Below are 24,861 nucleotides of genomic sequence, written 5' to 3'. Positions count from 1 at the left end.
TGCTTAATGAAAAACAGATAGACCAGAGGTGGCCAAACTACGGCCCATGGGCTGCATCCGGCCCACCAGCCATTTTAATCTGGACCTTGAGCTCCCGCTGTGGAGCGGCGTCTGGGGCGGGCTTGCCCCACTCCGACGCTCCAGCTGGAGAGCAGGGTCGGGGGCCACTCCGTGTGGCTCCCAGAAGCAGCGGCATGACCCCCCTCTGGCTCCTACAAGGAGGTGCAGCCAGGCGGCTTTGCTGCACGCTGCCCTGTCTGCAGGCACCGCCCCTGAAGCTCCCATTGGCCGCGGTTCCTGGCAATGGGAGCTGTGAAGGCGGTGCTTGGGGCGGGGCAGCATGTGGAGCAGAGCCGCCTGGCTGCACTTCCATGTAGGAGCCGGAGGGGGGACATGCCGCTGCTTCCAGGAGCTGCTTGAGGTAAGGGCACCCCGAGCCACCACCCCCATGTCCCAACTCTCTGCCCCAGCCCTGATCCCCCTCCTGCCCTCCGAACCCCTTGGTCCCAGGCCGGAGCACCCTACTGTACCCCAAACCCGTCATCCCCAGCCCCACCCCAGAGTCTGTACCTCCAGCTGGAGCCCTCCTCCTCCCCCCCCACCCCACCTGCCCCAGCCTCGAGCCCCCTCCTGCATGCTGCACTCCTCATTTCTGGCCCCACCCTGGAGCCTGCACCCCCAGCCAGAGCCCTCACCCCATCCCCGCACCCTGACCCCAATTTTGTGAGCATTCATGGCCCGCCATACAATTTCTATGGCCCTCAGGCCAAAAAGTTTGCCCACCCCTGAGATAGACCGTACTGTGTGGTAACATGGTGCAGCTTAAGCTGTTTTCCTCCATCTAAGAGCTAGAACACCAAGGAGACACAGAGTCTATGAGTTTCTAGCATTCTGAATAAACAACTCCCCTTGTGTTTACTGTATCTCAGTCCTGTCTTTTCTTTTTTTGACAGACATGTACAATCTCCCTGAAGGCTAATGGCACTACACAGTTATCCTTCCTGGCAATTATACATAAGCAATAAAGACTTTAGATTCATTTTCAAATTTTGGTAGAGTTTGTGGTGCTACAGTCAGAAAAAACACATTTTTGGAAACTAAGCAAATTGGATATGGAAACTAAGCAAACGGATTTTGGAAACTAAGCAAATTGTGGTGATACAGCCAGAAAAAAACACATTTTTGGAAACTAAGCAAACTGATAGACAACAATCATGGAACCCAAAAATAGCATTTTTCAAAAGAGACCCACACTTAAAATATGTATATAAAGAAAGGAGAGCATCAAATGGAGAAAAGTGGTGAATGCAGAAAAAAATGCGCATTATAAGAAGAACATAAGAAGAGGTGCTGAAAATTCATTACACTTGTAGAGACAGAAAAATTCCAACTTCGAACTTCCCAATTTTCAATACATTTGATTTTAAGGTTTCTTGGCTTGATTTATATTTCTGCTAGCACTGGCTGCAGACATGAGGAAGGGGATACAATTTATAAAATTTACGTACACAGAAGAGTGCAATAAAGCAATCTGACTTCACAACCCATTAGATGAATCATTTGTTTCTACTTTCATTGATTACTCAGAGATGACAGTTTATGGACTTAATGTGTATTGCTCTAAAGGTGACACTGCAAGATGTTAGCACTAGATAAGGCAAAACACCAACTGCATGTGGATTAACATACCAGGAAAGCACATTCATTGCTCCTGTGGATCCTGTTAATTAAAGTGAACCATGAGTAGCTCTACTGTACCACATCTATAAGACCTTTCTTGAAAATGATCAGACTTGTATACACAGTAGCATCAAAGGAAGTATTAAAATTAATGGGCCAGATGATCAGATGATGTAAATCAATGTTGCACCATTGACTTCAATTAAACTATATCAACTGACAACTGCTGAGGATCTTGCCCAGTGTGCTATAAGAGGAGAACAGAGCACCTGTTTCCTACTAGTCTCAGTGGAGCTCCATCTGCTGTGAACACACACCATCACAGCAGAAATTGGGATCAAGCCACAACAACAGATCCCATGCATACTGACATTCTAGATTATGGCTCTTTTCCTGATATATGAAAATAACAGCAATTAGTTTGATATCCTGCTGTAGAACTTATTTGCTTCTCCCTTGGAGGAATACAGTAAGCCTAAGCAGTTTATTTTTGCTATGCTCCTTCCACCCAGAAAACACAGCTATTTAGCTCAAAAATAAAAAAGTTGTGAATACATTTGTTTTCCTCCTTTAAATGTACTCAAATGAATTATTAGCAGTAATACACTTCAAACGAATGTACGAAACAAGAAGAAAATCCCATGGTATGAGATTAATTGCTGATCAAGTTTCACTTTTGGTGGAAGTATATTATGTTCCTCTACTCTGTATTAAGACCTAAACATTTAATATTTAGTAGTTATTGCGGGTGGAAAAATGATAGCAGGTCCAAAACATCTTCCTATTTTCTAACAAATACTTCATTTTTGGACATACCTAGAAGTTACTGATTTACCTGACATCCCACATCAAATTCAACACTCTTCTCTTTCAGCGTCACTTGAGTTACTGAGGGCTATATGCTAAAAGCTACAGACTTTAGGATTCTTCTTAATCAAAAATAGAAAAAAAAACCCTCAGTTTTTCCCACTATTTTATCAATCCTTTCCAGGTCATATCAATCATACACATAGTAATATGCCTAATGATATCTGACATATGAAATCACAGTTAAATATATACTTGAATCATAATAGTTATTTGATCAGATGAGTTCCCTATGCAGAGGCTGGCAAGATAAAGATGTAAAACTCTATTTCAAACATAATCCCCTTGAGTTGAGTTTAAACACAGTTGTAGATATATCCATTCCCCAGTCTGTAAGATTAAAATCAGAATTCCAAAAGATGGGGGGAAGAGGGCACAATTATAGTCAGAACTGTAACAACTGAAATAGGATCAAACAGAAAAGGGTTCAATAAGCAACATTAAAAAGTCACAAGCCGGTCTCTCATCATCATCATGCATCTTGTTATTTTTACTCACATGGTAGTAGGTGGTGTCTGGCCCAGGTGTACCAATGACTTCTTGTCTTAATGAATCCATTTGTAAACTAGGCAGCAAGGAGTAATGACTTGGACTACTATTCTTGTCTCCTTTCTTTTTGGATTTTTTCCCCGTATCCTTTTTGCTATTCCTTTGAAACATGTAGTCATCTTGAGCTATTTTCTCATTGCTCATATAGCGAAGTAATGAATTTTCTATTGAAAAAGTAATAAAAGACTGAATTGCAAATCATTTAATAAATGCCACTTCTTCTTCCTAAATATACTGCACTTTACTGTTGCTAAGGTTTACTGTCATTTTTGAAGTCTTTAGCTCTGCCTCATAAAACAAAATGTATTCCAAAAATTATTTGTATGTTGTGAATATATTAACATAGCAATAGTTCTTTTGGGATGGACAAGGTTCAAGATTCATGTCAAAGAAACTAGAATAAAAATCACTTGCCCTCAGGTCTTCTCCCAAATACACAGCTATTACTTTATTATGACATCTGCAGTCTTGTTCTTAGAACAATACCTTTAATGAAACTAGATCACAGATGAATATGGTGGTATATATTTTGCATTGACTATTTCACTTTACCTTGTTCTTCCTCTGGTTTCTAGCCATTTGTTGAGTTTCATCTTACATTTGGACAGCAAGCTTCTTAGGATAGGGACAGCTTTTTAATTGTGTGTGCACCAAGCATAGGCTTCTGATCCTCGAATACTAAACACCACCACAATACAAATAATTCCTTTTTGTGGTGGTAAGACAAACTAAGCTAGTGGTCTTTTGCTGCATACAGTAAGCTATATCCATTTTTTTTATTAGTGTATCATTGGGGTTTAAGAGTTAGCAATACTACAGCCTCAGAACTTCAAATTACAAGGTGTGAACATAAAACAATGATGGGGTAAGAACAGTTTGTTAAAACACTGGTCGGTTTGTTTACCTGCCGTGTCCGCAGGTTTGGCCGATCGCGGCTCCCACTGGCTGCGGTTTGCCACCCCAGGCCAATGGGGGCTGCAGGAAGGGCGGCCAGCACATCCCTCGGCCCACACCGCTTCCTGCAGCCCCCATTGGCCTGGAGCAGTGAACCGCGGCCAGTGGGAGCCGCGATTGGCTGAACCTGCGGACGTGGCAGGTAAACAAACCGGCCAGGCCCACCAGGGGTTTTCCCTGAACAAGCAGTGGACCACAGTTGAGAACTACTTCCCTAGATAGTATGCTTCTCTGGGGTGGGACCATGTCTTCATGTATTGGTATAGTGCTTAGCACAATGCAGTCTCTGGGTCCTACTGCGATAAAAACATTCAGCAATGGGCATGTTTTAAATTTGTTTTGCCTTGGGCTCAATATATGGGCAACTGGGTGAAATTCTATGGCCTGTTATACAGACGGTCAGACTAGATGTTCTGATTGTCCCTTCTGGCCTTAAAGTCTGTGAATGTATTGGATGGAGGCACAGTGGAATTCTGCAGCTGAACCTTTTATCTGGGAACATTTCATCTCCGACCAGTTTCTAGCTGAGCCCTCCTAGCTCCCCCTGGGATGTTTTCCAGCCAAAAATAACAATCCATTAAGCTAAGTGGATTTAAAATATCCACATTAATTGTGTGTCATAACAGTAAAACGAATTAACTATCATTTTATGGAATTTTGGGTCCAATTTCTAAAAGAGAGTCAGATGGCACTATGTTCAAATAATGCAATGTCAATATAATGAAACACGGCCAAACTGAACTGGTACCCCTCTGGCTTCCTTAGGCCTTATACGGAGAACATGGGGATGAGCAAAAATCAAGTATACATAATGAAAAATGGAAACACTCCAAGATTATGTTAACAGAAATCCACATGTTAAGGGAGGAACCAAATGAGGTCTTGACTTAAGGAAAGCTCCTTACAGTTTAAGTGATGCTAAGAAAAACACACAGCATTGCACAATATTAGTGTCCAGGTCACTTACCTCTCCTACTATCTCTTTTTATCTTATTGGGATCTTCATAATCCCCTACCCAGTTATATTCCACTGGCATAGAGATAGGTCTTAGTTTGCCTAAAACAGAGAAAAAATGGTGTCATGCCACCTTCTTACAATGTCTTGTATAACTCAAAATATTTTGAATGAAGTGTTAATATGTATGTTAATCCTACAAGGCTAATTATTTATGGGAATAGATCCAGTATAGCCTCTGGACAAGAGGTTAAAACACAAATTCATTCAGTCCATTATTGTTAATGGTCTAAGTGGAAGTTAAGTATTCCATGGAACTTTTCAAAAATGTTAGGAAATAACCCCAGTAACAGAGAAAAAATCCCTCTCAGTAACATCAGACTTAAAACTCAAGGTTTAGAAGGAGCTTCTTCCAAGCACATAAAGGCTTCCAAGTCATTTCCACTTAGCATCTGTTAATTACTCTGTAATACAATTTGAGATATAGAGAGAATTGTTTTATGCCCTAAGTGAAATGAGCTTTTGGTCTCAGACTAACTGATATCAGACCTGTGTCCATATCACAAAAACATTACCACAAATGGTCACTTTGCATCTGTCTTAGTAGATACATCAGTGGCTGAATGGGCATGGAAACAACTATTTCAAAGCTCAAATGTAGCCTCTCTGGGTGAAGCATTTTACCCACCCCAAAACACAGCATATTAACTCTTGAAAATTCACTCACATTTTAGAAGACAACAGAAAAAAGAAAAGGAGTACTTGTGGCACCTTAGAGACTAACCAGTTTATTTGAGCATGAGCTTTCGTGAGTTCACGAAAGCTCATGCTCAAATAAACTGGTTAGTCTCTAAGGTGCCACAAGTACTCCTTTTCTTTTTACGAATACAGACTAACACGGCTGTTACTCTGAAACAACAGAAAAGAGACAGATCAAATTATTATACTTAAAAGTTTTAATTTGAGAGCCATGGGGGTATTTTCAAAAAATGTTGTGAATTGTCATTCCTTTTAAGAAAGTTCCACAAGTACAGACATTCGTCAATGGAAAGGAGTTTTGCACAACCTAATTACTAGCTATTTAAGGAGATCTGAAATATTCAACAAGTTAAATAATGTACTGATACAAGATAGCAATGCAACCTCATGGCGTATAATTCAATATCTGGCAGTCCAAAAACAAAAATGTTTTAAACCCTTTTACAAACAGAATGAATTCTTACTTTTGCTTACCAATCCATTAGTCACAATGCATAACAGTATGAATATAACTTTAGTCTCAAAACACAGCAACATTCAAATGGAAATAACCTGGAAAGTTTTATTCATTGACATTACTAGAAAGACTTCTGTAAATAAATATATAGGAAGACAAGATATACAGTTTGTCAGGGCTGAAACCCCACTCTGTCACTTTGAGTACAGAAGGTGAGGACCCACAAGGATTTTAAAAATTAATACTTGCCACTCCAGGCTTGTGGCAAACTCCCAACGTTACAGCTTTTCTCTGACCTTGGCTTGGTAAACGCTGCCACTACCTAAATGAAAAAAAACCCTTGGACCCAAGAAGGAGCACTTGGGAATTCCTTCCTATGGGCTACCCTCAAGCCCTTTCACCCCCCCATCCCGGAAAGAGCTGAGAAAGAAAACAAGGAAATTAGCTGTTGCTACCAGCTAATCAAACAACATGCACAAACCTCTTAGAACACCAAAAATCCAATCCTGTTCTTAAAAAAGGTAAATTTTATTAAAAACAAAAAGGAAGAAAATACATCTGGAACTTAAGCTTTTGCTAGATTTTAAAAGAGCAATTCTAAAAATTAAGCACCCAAAATAGCTTTCTTGGGGGTTAGCTTAAAGGTTATACGCAAACAAAAGCATCTGGGGTTAGCACAGAGGAGTCCACAAGCCTTAAAAAATAAACAAAAATAAACCTAATTGCATCTTCCTAAACATTCCTAATTTATTTACATATTTGGGTTGTTAAAAGTAGTTCTAGATATGATCTGATAGTTTTCATATCTGGTTCAAACTTTACACAGCATCCCTGCTGCCCGCCTCTTCAGCCCAGAGAAAACAACAGACAAAGGGAAAGTTTCTTTCCCAATTTTAAAAAGTTCTAGCCTTCCCATTGGCTCTTTTGGTCAGGTGCCCACATTTTTTTTTCTTTACCTGGGGGACTTTTTAACCCTTTACAGGTAAAGCAAGTAGAGAACAGCTACCAAGAGGGATTTTACAGCTAACTGGCTGGCTGGGTGTCCATCAAAGGGAGCTACCCTCTCCCCCTCTCCCTCACATACACACACACTTCATTTATCACACAGTTATACCGAAAACAAATATTCAAGCATGTCTGTCAAGCCATTCAAGTATGTCATGTATGGAATTATTAAAATCACGCTATGTGTTTTGTACACTGCAAGGGTTATTTATAATCCTCAAAAATAAATAAGACAGCATAGAGGAATATCTTTAAAAAAAGTTCTGTATTGTCAATGGGCACAAATCGGGAAAGTATCTCTATTCAGGAAATCATTTAAATACTGTACCTGCTTAACTTTAAGCATATGCTTAAATCCCCCTGAAGTTACTGCTTCACTGAAACACATGCTTAAGTGCTTTCCTGAATAGGGCTAGCGTTGAACTGATGCCTATATTAGCCTCCTATATTGATACAATTAAGAATTTTCATGGTTAATTCTCTGGAAATATGAACATTTCTCTTCTGTGCTGCACTGTACTGAACTCAAACCACACTATACAAAAAATACTGCATCTATCACAACAAGACTTTTTGTAAAGCTGTAATAAAAAACAGGTAGGTCTGATCATTACCAAGGTCCACATTCATAACAAATGTTTTCTCTAGGTACTGATTTCTAAAGCTCCATATTTATTCATAAATGAACTATCCATTGGATTGCCTAAATTATCTCCTTCCCATGATAGCAAATTTCATTCATCTTCCTACTCTGCCAATCTCCTCTTCAGCTCACATGGATCCTTTACATCTACTTTCTCTAAAGAACATTCTCAAGGAAACTTCTAATTTGGGATGTAAGCTGAAGCTCTCAGAGGTCAATTAGCAATAACTGTATGGTAGCTGCCAGTCAGTAATAGAGAACCAGTCAGAAATCTATCCTTTAAAATTGTCAAAAAACCAATTCCCTCGTTCCTGAAAAATAACTAAGTCTTTTTGATCTCAACTGAAGGAGCAGGCCCAAAGGCATTTAAAAATGATTTTATCATATTACTGATTATGAGCTTGTGCTGAAAACAATTAATGCTCTGGACTCTCCAACTCCATTTGGCATGCACCAGTAATTCACCACAAAACAAAACAAATTGTTTTGGTTTACACATTTCTGTGAAATTACCATGTCATGTTCATATGCCACATATAAACCCTGTGTTGATAAATTACGTGTGGAAAGCTTTGGGGGCATTTTAGTGACTGGAACTTCAATACACTTAAAAAATAAGTACATTTTAACTAATAAACTCTGAAGGGATTGAACAGTATGGTGTACACAAGAAAAACAAATTAAAATAAAACCAACTTAGAAAGATGAAAGGCTCTACAGAAGGATTAAATAACCCCACTGTTTCCCAGTGCTAACTATGATCCACATATTTATAGCTCAGTTCTTAGGGTGGAAACTTGGAAAAGTATCATGCAGCATAATAATTGACCCCGGGCAGATCTTTAAGCATCCCAGTGTTTCTATGCACCTGAACTTTGGCCATCTTTACTCTAGTTCTGTGGCATTCAAATCCTAATGCAGCTCAGGATGTGACTGCACTCTGAAATTATAATAAATGAAACATCCAATTTTAATAGCTGTAACTAAGTTGATGTAAGGCCCTGAGTATTTTAGAGAGCCATGTGAGATGTAACAGAAAATGTGCACATAGTTCAAAATTAGAGGGATGATGAGAATTTTGCAGAAGGATTTATATGCTGTGATATTTTGAACCAAGAAGAGGTATTGCACCAGCCTCACAAAAGCGATACCCAGTAGCAAGACACTGTAGTACATACCCATTCATTATGATGCATAGGTATAAACAGCAATTTAAGCATCTGACTTAGAAGAGGGCACAGTCGGGCAACGTAGCTCAGTTAAAAGGCAACATAACTACCTTTCTGAGCTAATACAATGGTCAATAGAGAAGTGAAGTGAAAAGTTATTACCCCAGTTTCTTTTAATGATATACAGATATTGGGCTTTTTTCACAAGAGTATAATCACATTATGATTAGAAAAGGAACTATAATTCTCCAGCTAAGACAACACCTTAACAAAACAATGAGCGCTACTTTCCCCTCCACCCATGTTAGAAACACCATAAGAAAATATGCATATGCCTGTTTTTATCTAAAATAATATGGAGTTGTCCCACTGCAAGAACAATCTAATTCTAAGTAAGAATGCCAAGGGCAAAGAATAATCTCTATAGTCTGCTCCTTTGGGCCAGTGTAGGCTAGCTACAATATATTCAGTCTTTGAGAGAAAATAATGTTCATGTGGCTCAGGCCAGCATACTAGAGAATTTGATAATCAACACCAATTACTGATTTGAGGTACATGGAAAATTCACCTACAGTCTTTTTAGAGGCTATTTTAGATGGAGAATGTATTTGAACTACATTTTATTTTGACACTGATCTTAATAATAACTAGCTTAGGGCTGGTGGAGGGGAAATAAGTGAGAAGAAGCTTTAATCATTTAGGCCTGAATCCTGCAAATGCTCTGTGAACTATTCTTATGCTTAAAGTTAAATACATGCATAAGTGTTTGTAGGGTTTTGACCCTTAAAATACAGTGACAATTCTTTTCAGTAGAAAAAAAAATTAAGCATCAACATGTACGTGGAAATGTAGTTTCTTTCAGCATTTTGGGGAAAATTGTTGACAAACACTCAAAAATAAGTAGAATTTATGAAGAGCAAAAATCTGGCGCACACAAATATATCTCAATGATAGCATTTCTCTGTCTGATCAGCTTAGTTTAGAAAAGTATTCTCTGAAACCAATGCACTCATGGAATAATTCCTATATATCTGGGATTATATTGGAAAGTTTTCTTTTTAAATAAAGTGAATGAAAGGAGCTACAGAGGAATTGCAAAGTACTGTATTGTCACACGTTTTACTTACTGCAGAGGAAATTATTATTCTCAAAACACTAAGGGCCATGCTCATTCACCCCCATGAAAGAACAGAGGGAAATAAAATCAAAGGCAATAATGATAGGGACAGCGGAACATGACAGAGTAAATGCCACTCCCTGCGTTCACAGCATCATTCAAATATCTGCACCTTACATCCACTGTTGGGTGGTTAAACATTCAACGCAATGGTCACAACCAACATATACTTTTTAAAAAAATTAATGCTGCAACATGTGTGTTGCTCCAGTAGACTGGAGCCACACAAACATTCATATGGTATTTTTGCTAAACGGTTTAGGTTTTAAAGGTCCTTATGCTTCATGCTGCCAACATTCCCTTTGGCTGCTATAACTAAATGATGTTGGTCCCTCAGTTACAGGAGCAGGTGGGAATTATTACTGCTTTGAAAAAGGAATTCGGAGGGATCCTAGACTACCCCACCCGACAATTTTTATTTTATATAGAGAGAACAATCACTTGCTTCTCCTTGTTTTGACTCTTTCCTTTAAAAAAAAAATAAAGTGAGGGCTGGGATAAAACTGACAATAACTGTCTTTAAGGATGCTCCAGGGCTCCTCTCCTCCACTCTTATCTTTTTAAAAGGCACACTCTGCAAACAGATGCATCTTCATGAAAATGCATCCTTTAATATTCTGTATGTGTATTACACCAAGTCCTGAGAATATTTTATACAGCTTGAGATCAGTTTGTACCTTCTCTCTCAAAGGATTTCAAAAGCTTGGCTGCAATCAAGGCCTCAGTATGGTGTACCGAATCTGTGTATTGTGATAAATTAATTCTATTTTGTCTTCTGCTCAAAAGGAATGTGGTGTCAAGGATACCATAGTTATTCCAACATGCAGCTTACATTAAACTTAATAATTAAAATAGAACAGCAAATGCATTGAACAGTATTCAATAATGTGCTCAGCTAAAATTGCAGCTGTCAGGTTTCCCTCCCCACTTTGAACTCGAGGGTACAGATGTGGGGACCCACATCAAAGACCCCCTAAGCTTATTTCTACCAGCTTAGGTTAAAAATTTCCCCAAGGCACAAATTCTTCCTTGTCCTTAGAACGGTATTGCTGCCACCACCAAGTGAGTTAGACAAAGATTTAGGAAAAGGACCATTTGGAGTTCCTGTTTCCCCAAATTATCCCCCCAATCCCCTTCACCCCCTTTCCTGGGGAGGCTTGAGAGTAAACAAGGTGAGCACAGACCAGACCCCTGGGTTTTTAGGACACTAAAAAACCCAATCAGATTCTTAAAAACAGAACTTTTATTATAAAGAAAAAAAAAGTAAAAGAAACACCTCTGTAAAATCAGGATGGAAGGTAATTTTACAGGGTAATAAGATTTAAAACGCAGAGGATTCCCCTTTAGGCAAAACTTTAAAGTTACAAAAAAACAGGAATAAACCTTCCTCTTAGCACAGGGAAAATTCACACGCTAAAACAGAAGATACTCTAACGCAGTGCTTCTCAAAGCCGGTCCACCGCTTGTTCAGGGAAAGCCCCTGGCACGCCGGACCAGTTTGTTTACCTGCTGCGTCCGCAGGTTCGGCCGATCGCGGTTCCCATTGGCCGCGATTTGCCGCTCCAGGCCAATGGGGGCTGCGGGAAGCAGCGCAGGTCAAGGTACATGCTGGCCACCGCTTCCAGCAGCCCCCATTGGCCTGGAACGGCTAACTGCGGCCAGTGGGAACCGCGATCGGCCGAACCTGCGGATGCAGCAGGTAAATAAACCGGTTCAGTGCGCCAGGGCTTTCCCTGAACAAGCGGCGGACCGGCTTTGAGAACCACTGCTCTAATGCATTTCCTTGCTATTACTTACTATTTCTGTAATTTTAGATGTATCATTCAGTAGGAGCTGGATTACTTGTTTGGTCTCTCTCTTTGTCTCCGGAGAGAACAACAAAAGCCCAAACAAAAACCTTCCCCCCACGCAGATTTGAAAGTATCTTCTTTCCCCATTGGTCCTTCTGGTCAGGTGTCAACTAGGTTAATGGAACTGATTAACCCTTTACAGGTAAAGGAGGGATTTTATGCTACCCTTAGCTGTATCTTTATGACAACAGCCATCAAAACATCTTGTTAAGGGCAGTCTGATTCTCTACACAGCAGTTATGCTCATTACATTCTGATTATTTTTTGGAGACAGACAAAACTTAGTTGAATTCCTTTTTTGGCAAAGTAAAGGTATGAGAGTGGTAGCATATATGTGAGGGAGTGGGTACAAACTAATATGTCTCTGAAATGGCTCAATTTGCTTCATCACTACATTGTAGTGGTGAAAACCCCACTGGTGTAAGCCCTGTCTGAATTTGGGCAGTGAGGAAAATTCCACCAATAGATGCCTCAGTTGGACGTAAAACAGAAAGTGTTTGGCCCTATATGATACCTGGGGACTCCCTCCTAACTTCTTTCCACGCCATGGCAACTTCTCAATTTTCAGCAGGAACAAAACCAAAGTTCTTCTGTTCCAAAGCTGTGAAAATGTACTACTTCAACTAATGCAGAAGCTCCAATAGTGTGATAGCTCTATGGATTATAGCTGGGGTTTTCAAAGGAGACTAAGGGTGTTAGGTGCTCAACTCCAATTGGTATTCCTTTGGAAGTCCCATCCTATATCTTCTTTGGGCCAGCCACTAGAGGGAGACATGAACAGGTCTGAAATTCGATCCAGCAGAGCGCAATAGTGTTGTGCATGTTTATGTGTGTGTGTGTGTGTGTATATACACACACACACCCCAGTTTGCACACTCCATATTACTAGATGAAGTGTTGTTGTAATCATATTGGTCCCAGCTTCACATCAAGACCTGAAGATGAGCTTGTCTCTTTTGCCAACAGAAGTTGGTCCAATAAAAGATGTTACCTCACCAACCCTCTCTCATTACTAGATAGACATATTCATAGAGTGTAGAGGAATACTGAGTAACCTGCATGCTGGAACAATATATTAACCTCAGAAAAATTGTTTGACAATCATCATAAAGAATAAGGTATTGGACTAATCTCCCACTTTTTATGCCTTAAGTCATTCAGTAGGGTTTTTTGATACACGATATCAAAAGCTTTTAGCCTGAGATCTTTCCATAATAAAATTCATAGAAAATCAGATGGATATGCACATGTTTTCTGTTTCAAAAAGAAACATAAACCAACAAATTTACTAAAACTAAACAAGGGGATTTGGATTATCCTTATTAGAACAATGCCGTACCGTACGTTGGAGTGCTCTCTCTCCTCCCAGAGCCGCCTGTTCTTCCTTTCTCATATTCATAGCAGTATAAGACTGCATCTTCTTCAACCACATTAAAGCGCTTCCGATATTCCTGGTCAAGAAATGAATTTGGAGATTCGGAACCCTTATGAACTGGCTTGCCCACTATATGTCTGCCAATATCATCACATGGAAGATTTCCCTTTTCATCCCTGTAGTAAATGAGAGAGATTTTGAATGAATAGAGATAGGACTTTCTTTTTGTCTTGAACATATTTTTAAGAGTGTGGGTGCATATCAATATTTATATGACCAAGAAATAGGTCATATTGACTAGAGCCATGATCTTTGGGGGCTGCAGTACTATGCAAGCTGTTCCATATATCTCTGGTAATTCACTTCAATTGCAACCTGAATTTACTCCTTCCTAATCTTAAAAATAGCCTGAATTCTGGATATGTTGCAAAGCCCATCTATCATTCTTGGTCTTTTGAGAAGGGAGGTGGACAATGAGGGCTTAGATGTTCTGCACGGTAAACTACTATTTGGATTTTTTTTAAACTAGCATTTTCTGTTTTCAGATTAGGAGATGATGCTTGCTTTATTCTTTTATAATTGATTTTTAATGTGTCAAGGCTCCTGGCGTCATGAATAGATGACTTTATGTTGTAAATAAACACTGATTAAGTATACAGAATCCGAGAGAAGTGTGCCACTTACTGGGTCACTGACAGCTTCTCCTGCATGCCTCAGATTGTCCTTCAAAGTCACCCTTCAAAAAACTGACCAGACCAGATTCTGTTTAGTTTTTGAGATGTGATGGTATATTAATGTATCGATAGCCACCAAGTACTCCATGAACTCCTTAGCTTGAGTGATGAAAAGATTGTTTCTGGAGTTCATAAACCCACATTCTATCCCTACTTATGACGAAGTCCTGGGTAACCAGAGGATGAGGTAAAATGACATCAGAAGTCCTAAGCCCATCTAAGACAGCTAAGCCCCAACCTTTACTGAAGCTGTAGTCACAATCAGCAGATACAATAGTCAAAAGAATAGCAAACTTCACACATTCTTTCTTTGGGAAATGAATGTAGTCTCTTTAGCTCCAAAAACAAAGACCTCTACTATAAAGAAGAATAGTTTCAGTTAGTTGTGGTAGAGTTTATAGCCTCTTTGCAGGCATTGTAAAGAGTCTGGGATCACAAAAGGAATCACCTTAAGCTCAAGTTTTTGGAGCTGAAGTTCCTCATTTCTAACTCTCATGCCTCACATGTGCAGTTCAGCTAGCGACTCTGTTTGCTGCCATAATTTGTTACATACTGACACCCAACTGCTGAATATGAACCTCAGATGTTCATGCCAAAATTTTGCTTCACTGCATTTGGTGTGAGAGAAATATATATAAGTATTGGCTAACTGGGCCTATGAAAATATGTTGGATGGGTAACTCTGTTCAAATAGAATATATAAATTCTAAATGACTGAACCACAAAGAAGATAAGCCCCAGTACTGTTCCAACTAAACATTCTCTAGTTTCACTGGTAACTCTTGTCTCTGCTGTTTGTGGATATAGTCAGACCCCACGGTGGTATGGCTACAGAGATATATACTATACATTGAAGCAGTGAATCCCTATTATTTTTCAGTAGCAAAAGAATTATTGCTTTTGTTGTAGTCAACTAAGAACGCAAACAGTAACAGCAACCCAGGAGAGCGGCACCAAGCTATTTGATGGTACACAAAATAAAAATAAAGAGATGCATAAATACATATAATTATAGACAAAAGTCTGCTGAAATGCCAGAACACATCTTTCAATCAAGTCATATTATGCAATATATTATGTGATGGGTTTGTGAAGTGAAATACAGTTCAATAGGATTAAGCTGACAAAAAGATTACAGAAATGCACAGCTTAATCATGCAATAAGCTTAGTTTTTTAGGTGCATTGAACTGATAAGTAATTGATATAGTATTTCATTAGTGTCGGTTCACACACCAACACTACCATGATTTATTTTTTTTATGTCTAGAATAAATCATATAAAGGATGAATTTTAAACATCACAACTTCTTTGATAGATGGGTTATCAGCTGTTGAAGTAGGATTGCACATTAAAAATGCTGTGCAAAACCAATTTATTTTCTCATTTTATAAAAATAACATAGTAAAAGAAACAGAGCTAGATGTATGATAAGCAGTTTATAGGCCTTACTTCTCTGAGCCCAGAAACACATTTTAGCTTCAGTTTCAAAGATAAAGGATCGATAGTCTATAACTGTAAGGTTTACATCTAAAGAGAAACCTGAAGAACTCTGACTGCTTTTCTTTTAGCCTAAAGTGTTTAGAATTAAGTCTTTGAGGCCTGAAGATAATTTTTCTGAGGGCACAATGTTCTTTCTGTAGCACTTGCATAGAGATACGGTGACAAGATGAATTAATGACATGTTTATTCCCTATGGGCATTTCAAACAAATTAGAAGAAAAAATCCTTAATGAGAAACTACCTGTACTGTCTGTCATTTTTTAAAGACACAGATTGGAATAATTGTTTAAGCAGGGGCTAGCTATGCTGCATACTACATAAAGTGGCAGCACATAGCATTTTTTCTAAAAGTGAATGATAGACTAGGTAAGACAATGGAGTGACCAGGAATGAATTACAAAAGATTCAATTCAGGGCTTCATAGAAGAATTGTGACATCATCAAAACCATGAACAAGACATTCAGTATTCTGACTCAGAAGGTTTTCAGTATCTCTGAAGAATAAAGGGTTTCTCATAAATGCACTATTCTATCCCCCGGCCAGTTTAAGTTGCCATTCACCTCACCCTGGGATAACCCATAAGAAAGCCTTGTCAGCATCAGGCAATACATCTTATCAACTGGCTGGAAGAGTCACTGTTGAGTGACTCTAATCACCCCTAAGGAAATATGCACATTGCTCTCCCAACATAGCCCAGTAAATGTAACAAAAGACTGCTAGGAAAAAAGGCTTTTTAATCACTATTTGGTCATATAATGTTCTATACACACTAATACCAAAACATTTTAAGAAAAATCTGTTCCTCTGAATTATGTTCTCTTGCTATTCTCACTGTGTATTTTAAGGCATCTGTATGGCTTACAATGCATATTTTACAAATGTATTTATATGCTTTAATATCCATACAGGATTATTGGAGAGGAATAACAGGGTATACTGCGGTAGCACACTGAATTGGATGAGTGGTAATAGGACAGTGTGATAAACCGAAGGATGAACCTGCTGCTCCTCTTCTGACTCCTAACTGGAGGCTGACAGCTCAGTCAGAAGGAAAAGGTTCTGTGACACAGAGGAGGACAGATGGAGACTTGAAGGCACAGTGATGAAGGTGGCTGTTTCATCTCAGAGTGGCATATATATTTATGGAACAATTGGATAGCTACAAAATATAGAATGTAAGTTATACCTCAAATATTGTCCTAGCAATTTGCTCCAATGATGTTATATAAAACGTAACTAAAAAAGGAATTACCCTGGCTGTAGAAAAGTAGCAATCTATTGCAGTAAGAGCCTCTCCCTTTAGCTCAAGCTATAGAAATTCACATTTTTAGCTATGGAGTGTCCCAGTTCAATCCCTGTCATTGGCCAAGGTGGTGGACATCACAGACACAAAGTATTCTTTCTACTTTTGCTTCAAGGTTCAAGACAATCTTTCACTACTAGGGATTAGGATGACACCATCATGGGGTAGATTAGCCCACATCTACCTACTCTGGGGGTCTTGCACCTCTTTCTGAAACAAATGGTGTGGGCCACTGCAGGGGGCACAATGCTGGACCAAACAGATCATGGGTCTGATCCAGTGTAGTCACTCTTATATTTCTAACAACTAGTCAAACTCTATGGGTAAATATCAGAGGCCTCGTCCTCCAATCCATATACATGAATACGTACTTTCAACAAGTGTAATCATTTTTCTTTTCTTTAACTATTGTCTTAAATTTGTTTGAATGCTCAGTCTTTTACAAGTGCCATTCTTTGTCCATAAACTGTATGAACCTGCAACATCATCACTGGCTTTTTACCTGGGAACATAAGGCTCTGCTGGAGGAGGGGGTATGTAGAGATCCTGGAGTGCTGAACTGTCTCTTTTAGTGGGTGTGCTGATCGTGCTGGATGGTGTAGCAACGCTGCTTGTAGGGCTTCTAGGAATAAGTGGCTGGTTAAAATAAAAAGAGAAAAAAAAACATGGGTATCTATTATATCTAGCATATTCTTATTTTCACATTAAAATTAAAGACAAACTTTACATACACTGATAAAATAAAACCTAAAAATAAATACTTTTGGTATTATATGGTTGTTTTAAACTATCTGAAAAACTATTCATATTAAAGAGAAAGGGATATTCACAAACTATAAAAGGGACATGACCTACGCTTGTGAAACAGACTCCTCCTCATGTCCTTTCTCCTTCCCTCTTGCTTAGTACAAGCTACTCTATTGCCAGTGCCCATAAAAATAATCATGTAGGGACACCACTGGAAGCTTCACTAATGTAAGTTACCCAGAAGCTAGTGACTTGTTTAAACTCTAGAGTTTACAATAAAGGTTCTATAGGTATGTATTAAAAATTATGTCATTTAAATTAAAAAATACCAGTGCTATTATGTAAGAAATATCTGTGAAGTTTCAGTTTTTCTACAGCTTTGGATTCTGTAGCTCTGACTTCATATTTTATAAGCAGAAATATTACGATACAGAGCAAATGGGAGTCTATTATTCTTCACTCTTCAGGGCACATTTCCACCAAATAACACTTCACATGTTTTTTTGCATTTTCTACCCTACCTAAGCCTTAGTCAGGCAGTGAACACCTCCCTTTCAGACTATGCCTGAATTGTAGCTACCACTCCAGCCGAGCTTGGTGTTCTCTCTCTCACTAGCTCTGATTAACAGCCCCATCAGTTCTCACATCTCTTTCTCTGAGTGAGAGAGAGAAGTGCAATGAAGGAAATAAGAGACACACCAGTTTGCTCAGCCTCACAATATTTCTGCTGACTAGCGTTAAGTTTGGGCTTTTATGCTAACTATACTCAAAAAAGAAAGCAAATGCCATTATTTTGATCCATGCTGAGTAATTCTAATATTAAAAATGCGTTGTTTTTTATTTTGTTTTGATTTTAAAGCGCTCGCTCTCTTTCCATTTGTTAAAAATAAATGCCTTGAAGAATAAATCTTACAGGCTTGAAAGTACACAGTGGTCATGACAGCTATGGATTCCTCACGTACATCAGTGCTTTAGGACACAACTTTTTCATGTTGTACTTAGAACAGAAAAGCTATGAGCTCAGGCTAAAAGGACAGTATGCATAGAAGTCACTTCTGCAAGCTCTGTAAAGAATAAATTGTGACAGGTCAATGGGGCACGTCTGTAAAGAGTAATCAGCTCTCCTTCCCCATATATTAATCATGACACCTCTGCAGTGTACCTAGACTACAGCAAACCCTGAGGGTTTAACAACAGACCTTCTTCCAAATTCTGGCCTTCTGTAAGAGAGCAATGAGCTGCTGTCTTCTTGCTAAACCAATTAGACTTTTCAATCTTTCACAATAGTAATTGGATACATCAAAAATTGTCTGCATATTACTGTAGTATTTCTTTTTTGCATCTTTAAATATTGTTAGAATCATGTGTGCCATTTAGGATATCTGAAACATCTTACAAACATGAATGGAAATCCTGTGCCACAGGATATCTTCAAAATGTTATTTGGGGGTGGTATTGTGTTAGACTTCATTCTGGAATTTTTGTTGGTACAATATTAATCTTGCAATACGTTTTTGGAATATTAACTTGATGACTACTTTTAAATCCTGTCCTGCTAACTCTTAGTGATTTTTACCTTTAGACAACGACAAATTGAAGTGTTGGCTAATTTTATTGCTAGTTAGTTATTCTAAAACCACTAGAATAAATGTGAGTCCCTCACAGTTTGAATATGTAAAAAAAAGAAAAAAACAAAACAAACAAACTACAGCCTCCATTTGGGGGAGGTTGGGCAGGGAGAGAAAGACATACAGAGGAAGGAACAGATAAAAGACCATATGAGTATTAAAAACAAGCATGAGCCTGAAATCCGTTTCAGGAATTCTAAAAACCCCTCCTGAACCAAGGCAACAGAAATCTCATCACTGAAGATTTCAACCATGAAAACTAACTCTGAATCCCTGAACCATCTACTAAAGCAAAGTATTTTATTTCCTTTCTAATGGATGCTCAATATGGGAAGTGCCTTTTCAGGCTTACTGAGTGTGATGGGGAGTAAACTTTCCCTCCAGGCCACTGCCGGTTGGCACCCCAGTGGCCTTGATTCACTAGCCTGCAGGTGCAGGGAGGAACTGGCTAAGAGTTTCCCTGTGTGTTGGCCTAGATGACACTCCAGGCCTCATATATGTTTGTGAGACAGACCCAGCTTCTGAGAAAGCTATTTGGTTGCAAACTGGCAGTCCTGCGTCTTCATAGCAGGTGGTACATGAGTCCAAGATTTGGTTAAGGCAATCCAGGTTTATTAGTTGGTTTGCTGTTCAGAATAGTTCTGATAATGGACTCTGGATATTTGATGGGTTCATGAGTCTTTAAGAATGAGAGATTTCAGTCTCTTCACTGTTCAGGTGAGCCAGTGGAAACTCTGATCTTGTCTTGGAAAATGTTATATTCAGTCCATCAGAGACGAGTGTGTGTATATGTGCACACATCCTGCTGACTGGGGTTGGGGGTCTGAAGATAACTTGAGGGAAACCCTGGGTTTCCATGTTGGGCAGCTGAACTTGGGCTATGGTATCAGAGTTGCTTTTTGAATGAATTCTCCAGGGATCTGAGCAACTCTAGTGTCTTGCTGGACAGTAGCTTGTCTAGCTCTCCCAAGATGACATGGTTTTTTTTTTAGAAGGTCAAGAACTGTAAGTAGAGTCTACACCATCAAGCACAAAGTTTGGGAGTAGTGTTCCACAATAGATCTGGAAGTGTCCTACCCTTGCCACCTTTGGGTCAGGCTGTAAAATTCACCTGTTCAGCTTATTCCATAAAAGTAGAGCAGAAGAAAAACCTGGCAGTGTGCATAGAAGTAGAAGCCCACTTTTAAACAAAAGGAATGGAAAAGTGAAACAAATTGTCCCTGCCAGATGTCTGTCGCTTTTTTCAACAGATATGACAACAACAAACCCTTTAAAAATGTGTTCAAATTGGGCCACCTGGCAGTAGCTCAGCAAGCTGGTACTTCTTTGTGGTGGCGGCCATCTTGTGCTAAAGAAGCTCAACTTTCATTAAAAAAAAATTAAAGACTTAAGGTCCTTATGGCTGTGAAGATAACCTTCCAAATGAGAAGTAAAAGCAGCTGATAATGGGATGAAAAGCAGAGCCTGAAAACAGATTGGAACAAGAGCTGTTAGGTATGAGCTGCTCTCACATTCTAGCTCAGTGGGATGTTAAACTTGAGGCCTAATTCTGACAATTCTCAGAATGTTCAGTGTTTAAACATCAGAATTCTGGAGAGAGATCCAAGCATGCAACAAAGGGACTTGCAGAATCTAGAAGAAAGCAAAATCTTTTTCACAACTTCCTCCTATGTTATCAGAAGTGATCTTGTCACTAAGATCCTTATGATAAAGGATACATTAAGACAAGCTGAGGCAGCTTACTCAAAACATTTCATGCACACACATACACACGCTAGTGCTAGACAACCAATGATGAAATACACTGTACTCCCTCCAAATATTTCAACTTTGGTTGTGTCTGGGACTGCCATTTTCACCTAATTGTTTCTCTATCATTGCCTGGAACTTGCAATGCTGCAATCAGTGCCATTTTGTAGACTAGGAGGGAGTGCTCACCTAGTAACATTATTAAAATCCTTCCATCTCCAGAGACCAAACACGTTACCAATTGTATGCCTTGGTCTAATAGTGAAGTTCAAAGTGAGGATGGTTAGAGAAATGGTGATACTGTGTGTGTGTCCACACACAAACACATGTAAACACAGAGAATCATAGTAGTCAAGTAGTAATAAACAAACTCTAGAAGAAAGGTATATAACTTTTAAAAATACAAGTTAAACCAACACAAAGTTTTAGGTAGTAATATTTTTTTACAGTGTCTTCAACAGTAAACAATTGTGTTTTGGTCATAAGAAATAATTTATTGAATAAAACATTCCTAAGAAACTACATTGTTTACACATTTCAGTCTATTTCAGCATGCAACTAAGAAATGAAGAGGTAATGAAACATTGTATAAAAAATTCTTTGTAGGAAATCTGGTCAGAATCCATTTAAACAACACTAGAGAGAGTGCCAAGCTCCTATGTAGTTAAAAGACAACTAGGCAACTAAATATCCTACAGATTACAGGGATTTATTTAAATTTAATGATTAAAACTCTAATTTCATGAATTTAATCACAAATAACTGACAAAAACAGAACAAATGTTATCACTAGAGGAATGCAGAGGCAATATAAGCAAATTAACAAAGCGGGATGGGGGGGAAGGGGAGAATGATAAATAATCAAAGTAGAATTTCCTCTCCAACCTCAGATAAGGAAAAACTTAAAGATCATAAGAACGGCCACACTAGGTCAGACCAATGGTCCATTTAGCCCAGCATCCTGTTTTCCGACAGTGGTCAATACCAGGTGCTTCAGAAGGAATGAACAGAACAGGTAATCATTGAGTTATCCATCCCCTGTCATCCATTCCCAGCTTCTGGTAATCAGAGCCTTGGGACACCCAGAGCATGGGGTTGTATCCCTGACCATTTGGCTAATGACTACTGATATGAGTATTGATGGACCTATCCTCGATGAACTTATCATCTAGTTCTTTTTTGAACTCCATTAAACTTTTCGCCTTCACAACATTCCCTGGCAAAGAATTCCACATGTTGACTATGTGTTGTGTGAAGAAATACTTCCTTTTGTTTGTTTTAAACCTCCTGGCTGGGTGATCCCTGGTTCATTAGTTATGTGAAGGAGTAAATAACACTTCCTTATTCAATTTCTCCATACCAGTCACGATTTTATACAACTCTATCATATCCTCCCTTAGTCATCTCTTTTCCAAGCTGAAAAGTCCCAGTCTTTTTAATCTCTCCTCATTCAGAAGCTGTTCCATACCCCTAATCATTTTTGTTGCCCTTCTCTGCACCTTTTCCAATTAGAAGATATCTTTTTTGAGTTGGGGTGACCAGAACTTTACTCAGTATTCAAGGTGTGGGCACACCATAGATTTATATAGTGGCATGATGATATTTTCTGTCTTATTATCTATCCCCTTCCTAATGGTTCCTAACATTGTTAGCTTTTTTGACTGCCATTGAACTTTGAGAAGATGTTTTCAGAGAACTATCCACAATGACTTCAAGATGTCTTTTATTTCAGCAAAGAAGCTGGAAACTTGAATATGTGACCACAAATGAAGTGAATATGTAACCACAAATGAAGTTCTAAAGCCTCAGAACCTTGCATGAATAGCTACTAAAAATCCTTTACCAACAGCCTTAGCAGTGCACAGAGTAGTACAATACATTATTTAAAAATGAACAAAATCAGTCATCCAAATACTCTAGATCAAAATGGTGATGACTAATAATGGATTAACCCAGAACCATAAATCATAGAAACGTAGGACTGGAAGGGACCTTGAGAAGCCATCAAATCTAGTCCCTTGTGCTGAGGCAAGACCAAGTAAACCTAGACTATTCCCAACAGGTGTTTGTCCAACCTCTTCTTTGAAACCTCCAGTGATGGGGATTTCACAACCTCCCCTGGAAGCCTATTCCAATGTCCAACTACCTTTACAGTTAGAAATTTTTCCTAATATCTAACCATATCTCTTTGCTGCAGATTAAGCCTATTACTTCTTGTCCTGCCTTCAGGGAACACTGAGAACAATTGATTCCAATCCTCTTTATAACAGCCCTTAACATATCTGAAGACTGTTTTCAGGTTCCCCTCAGTCTTCTTTTCTCAAGATTAAACAGGTCCAATTTTTTAAAACCTTTCCTTACAGATCAGGTTTCTAAACCTTTTATCACTTTTGTTGCTCTCTTTTGGGCTCTCTCCCAATTTGTCCACATCTTTCCTAAAGTGTGGCACCCAGAACCGGACATATTACTCCAGATGAGGTCTTACCAGTGCTGAGTAGAATAGGACAGTTACCTTCCATGTCGTGCATACGACACTCATATTAATACGCCCCACAATGATATAAGCCTTTTTCACAATTGCATCACATTGTTGACTCGTTCAATTTATGATCCCCTGTGAACCACAGATCCTTTTCAGCAATACTATCAGCCAACTAGTTATTTCCCATTTTGTAGTTGTGCATTTGACTGTATTTTGCACTTGTCTTTAATCATCTTGTTGATTTCAGACCAATTTTCCAATTTGTCAAGGTCATTTTGGATTCTAATCATGTTCTCCAAAGTGCTTACAACCCCTCCCACCTTGGTGTCATCTGCAAATTTTATAAGCAAACTTTCCATTCCATTATCCAAGTCATTTATGAAAATATTGAATAATACCAGACCAAGGACCGACTCCCTATAGGACTCCACTAGATATCAGAGAGGTCAGGAAAATTCTGGTCAACTCTTGACAAACATTCTAAAGTCTGGATGCTGACTACCCATTTGGACCTGATCCAAAGCTCACTGAAATCAATGAGAGTCTTTCCATTGACACCAATGGCGTGCACAGGGCCCTCGTAGCTTAGCTGAACCCTCCAGAAACATCACTCCCTGCTTCTCTGGTCCCGCTATGAGCTTGTGAAAGAGTCTAGTCTGGATCAGGAGTCTTCAGCAGGTTAGTTCAAAGTGCCTTTGGCCAACAGCATAAGCACATACCAGGGCCTAGAGGTAGGCTTTGCAGGTTATCCCAAAACAGCATGTGGCAGTTACAGCCCCTGCTGCTGCCTATTTTAAATCCCATGAGCTCAAAAATCTTCTTCTTCATTACCTTTCACCTCAGAGGACAAAAGCATACCTTGGAATGATCAAATTGTACTGTGGAGAGCCACTACTAGGGAAGCCCCAGAAATAATAGAAATGGAGAGGTCAGGAAGAAGAATGTAGACTGAAACAGAAGGTATGAGGTACAGCAAACACGCTAAATCTCAGAAGGATTGTTCTAAGGACAGACAAAGTTTGAATACTTTATCAGAGAACTATGCAACTACCTCAAATTGTGGCAGAAATGAAAAACATAGCTTGAAGATAAAACTCCATACCTGACACATATCATTAAGTCTAATGATTGTTAAAAATATGATCATTATGATCTGGAATGTCATTTTAGACTCCACACAATGAACAACAGTAGCAATGGAAAGGGAGTGGGAAAAACAAATCTAGTAAGATTCATGGTTGCATTCATGACATGTTAGCATTTATTATATGATCA

At 39.0% G+C, this 24,861-nt stretch overlaps 1 protein-coding gene across 5 annotated transcripts in view; it reads right to left on the bottom strand.

The window, feature by feature from the left end:
- CNKSR2 (connector enhancer of kinase suppressor of Ras 2) overlaps positions 1–24,861 on the bottom strand; it is a 379,302-nt gene that overhangs the window by 128,547 nt on the left and 225,894 nt on the right. For all 5 annotated transcript variants that reach the window (XM_037901608.2, XM_007070479.3, XM_027832677.3 and 2 more), the window contains 4 exons: positions 17,483–17,616; positions 13,405–13,616; positions 5,018–5,107; positions 3,046–3,260 (listed from right to left, as the gene is read on the bottom strand). In XM_037901608.2, the coding sequence (XP_037757536.1) occupies positions 3,046–3,260; positions 5,018–5,107; positions 13,405–13,616; positions 17,483–17,616 (651 nt within the window). The remainder of the gene's footprint in view (positions 1–3,045; positions 3,261–5,017; positions 5,108–13,404; positions 13,617–17,482; positions 17,617–24,861) is intronic.

This window comes from Chelonia mydas, chromosome 1 (genome assembly GCF_015237465.2).
Source record: "Chelonia mydas isolate rCheMyd1 chromosome 1, rCheMyd1.pri.v2, whole genome shotgun sequence".
Classification (NCBI taxonomy): Eukaryota; Metazoa; Chordata; order Testudines; family Cheloniidae; genus Chelonia; species Chelonia mydas.
Note: the sequence above shows the minus strand (reverse complement) of the source record. Positions and strands in the feature narration are given on the sequence as shown.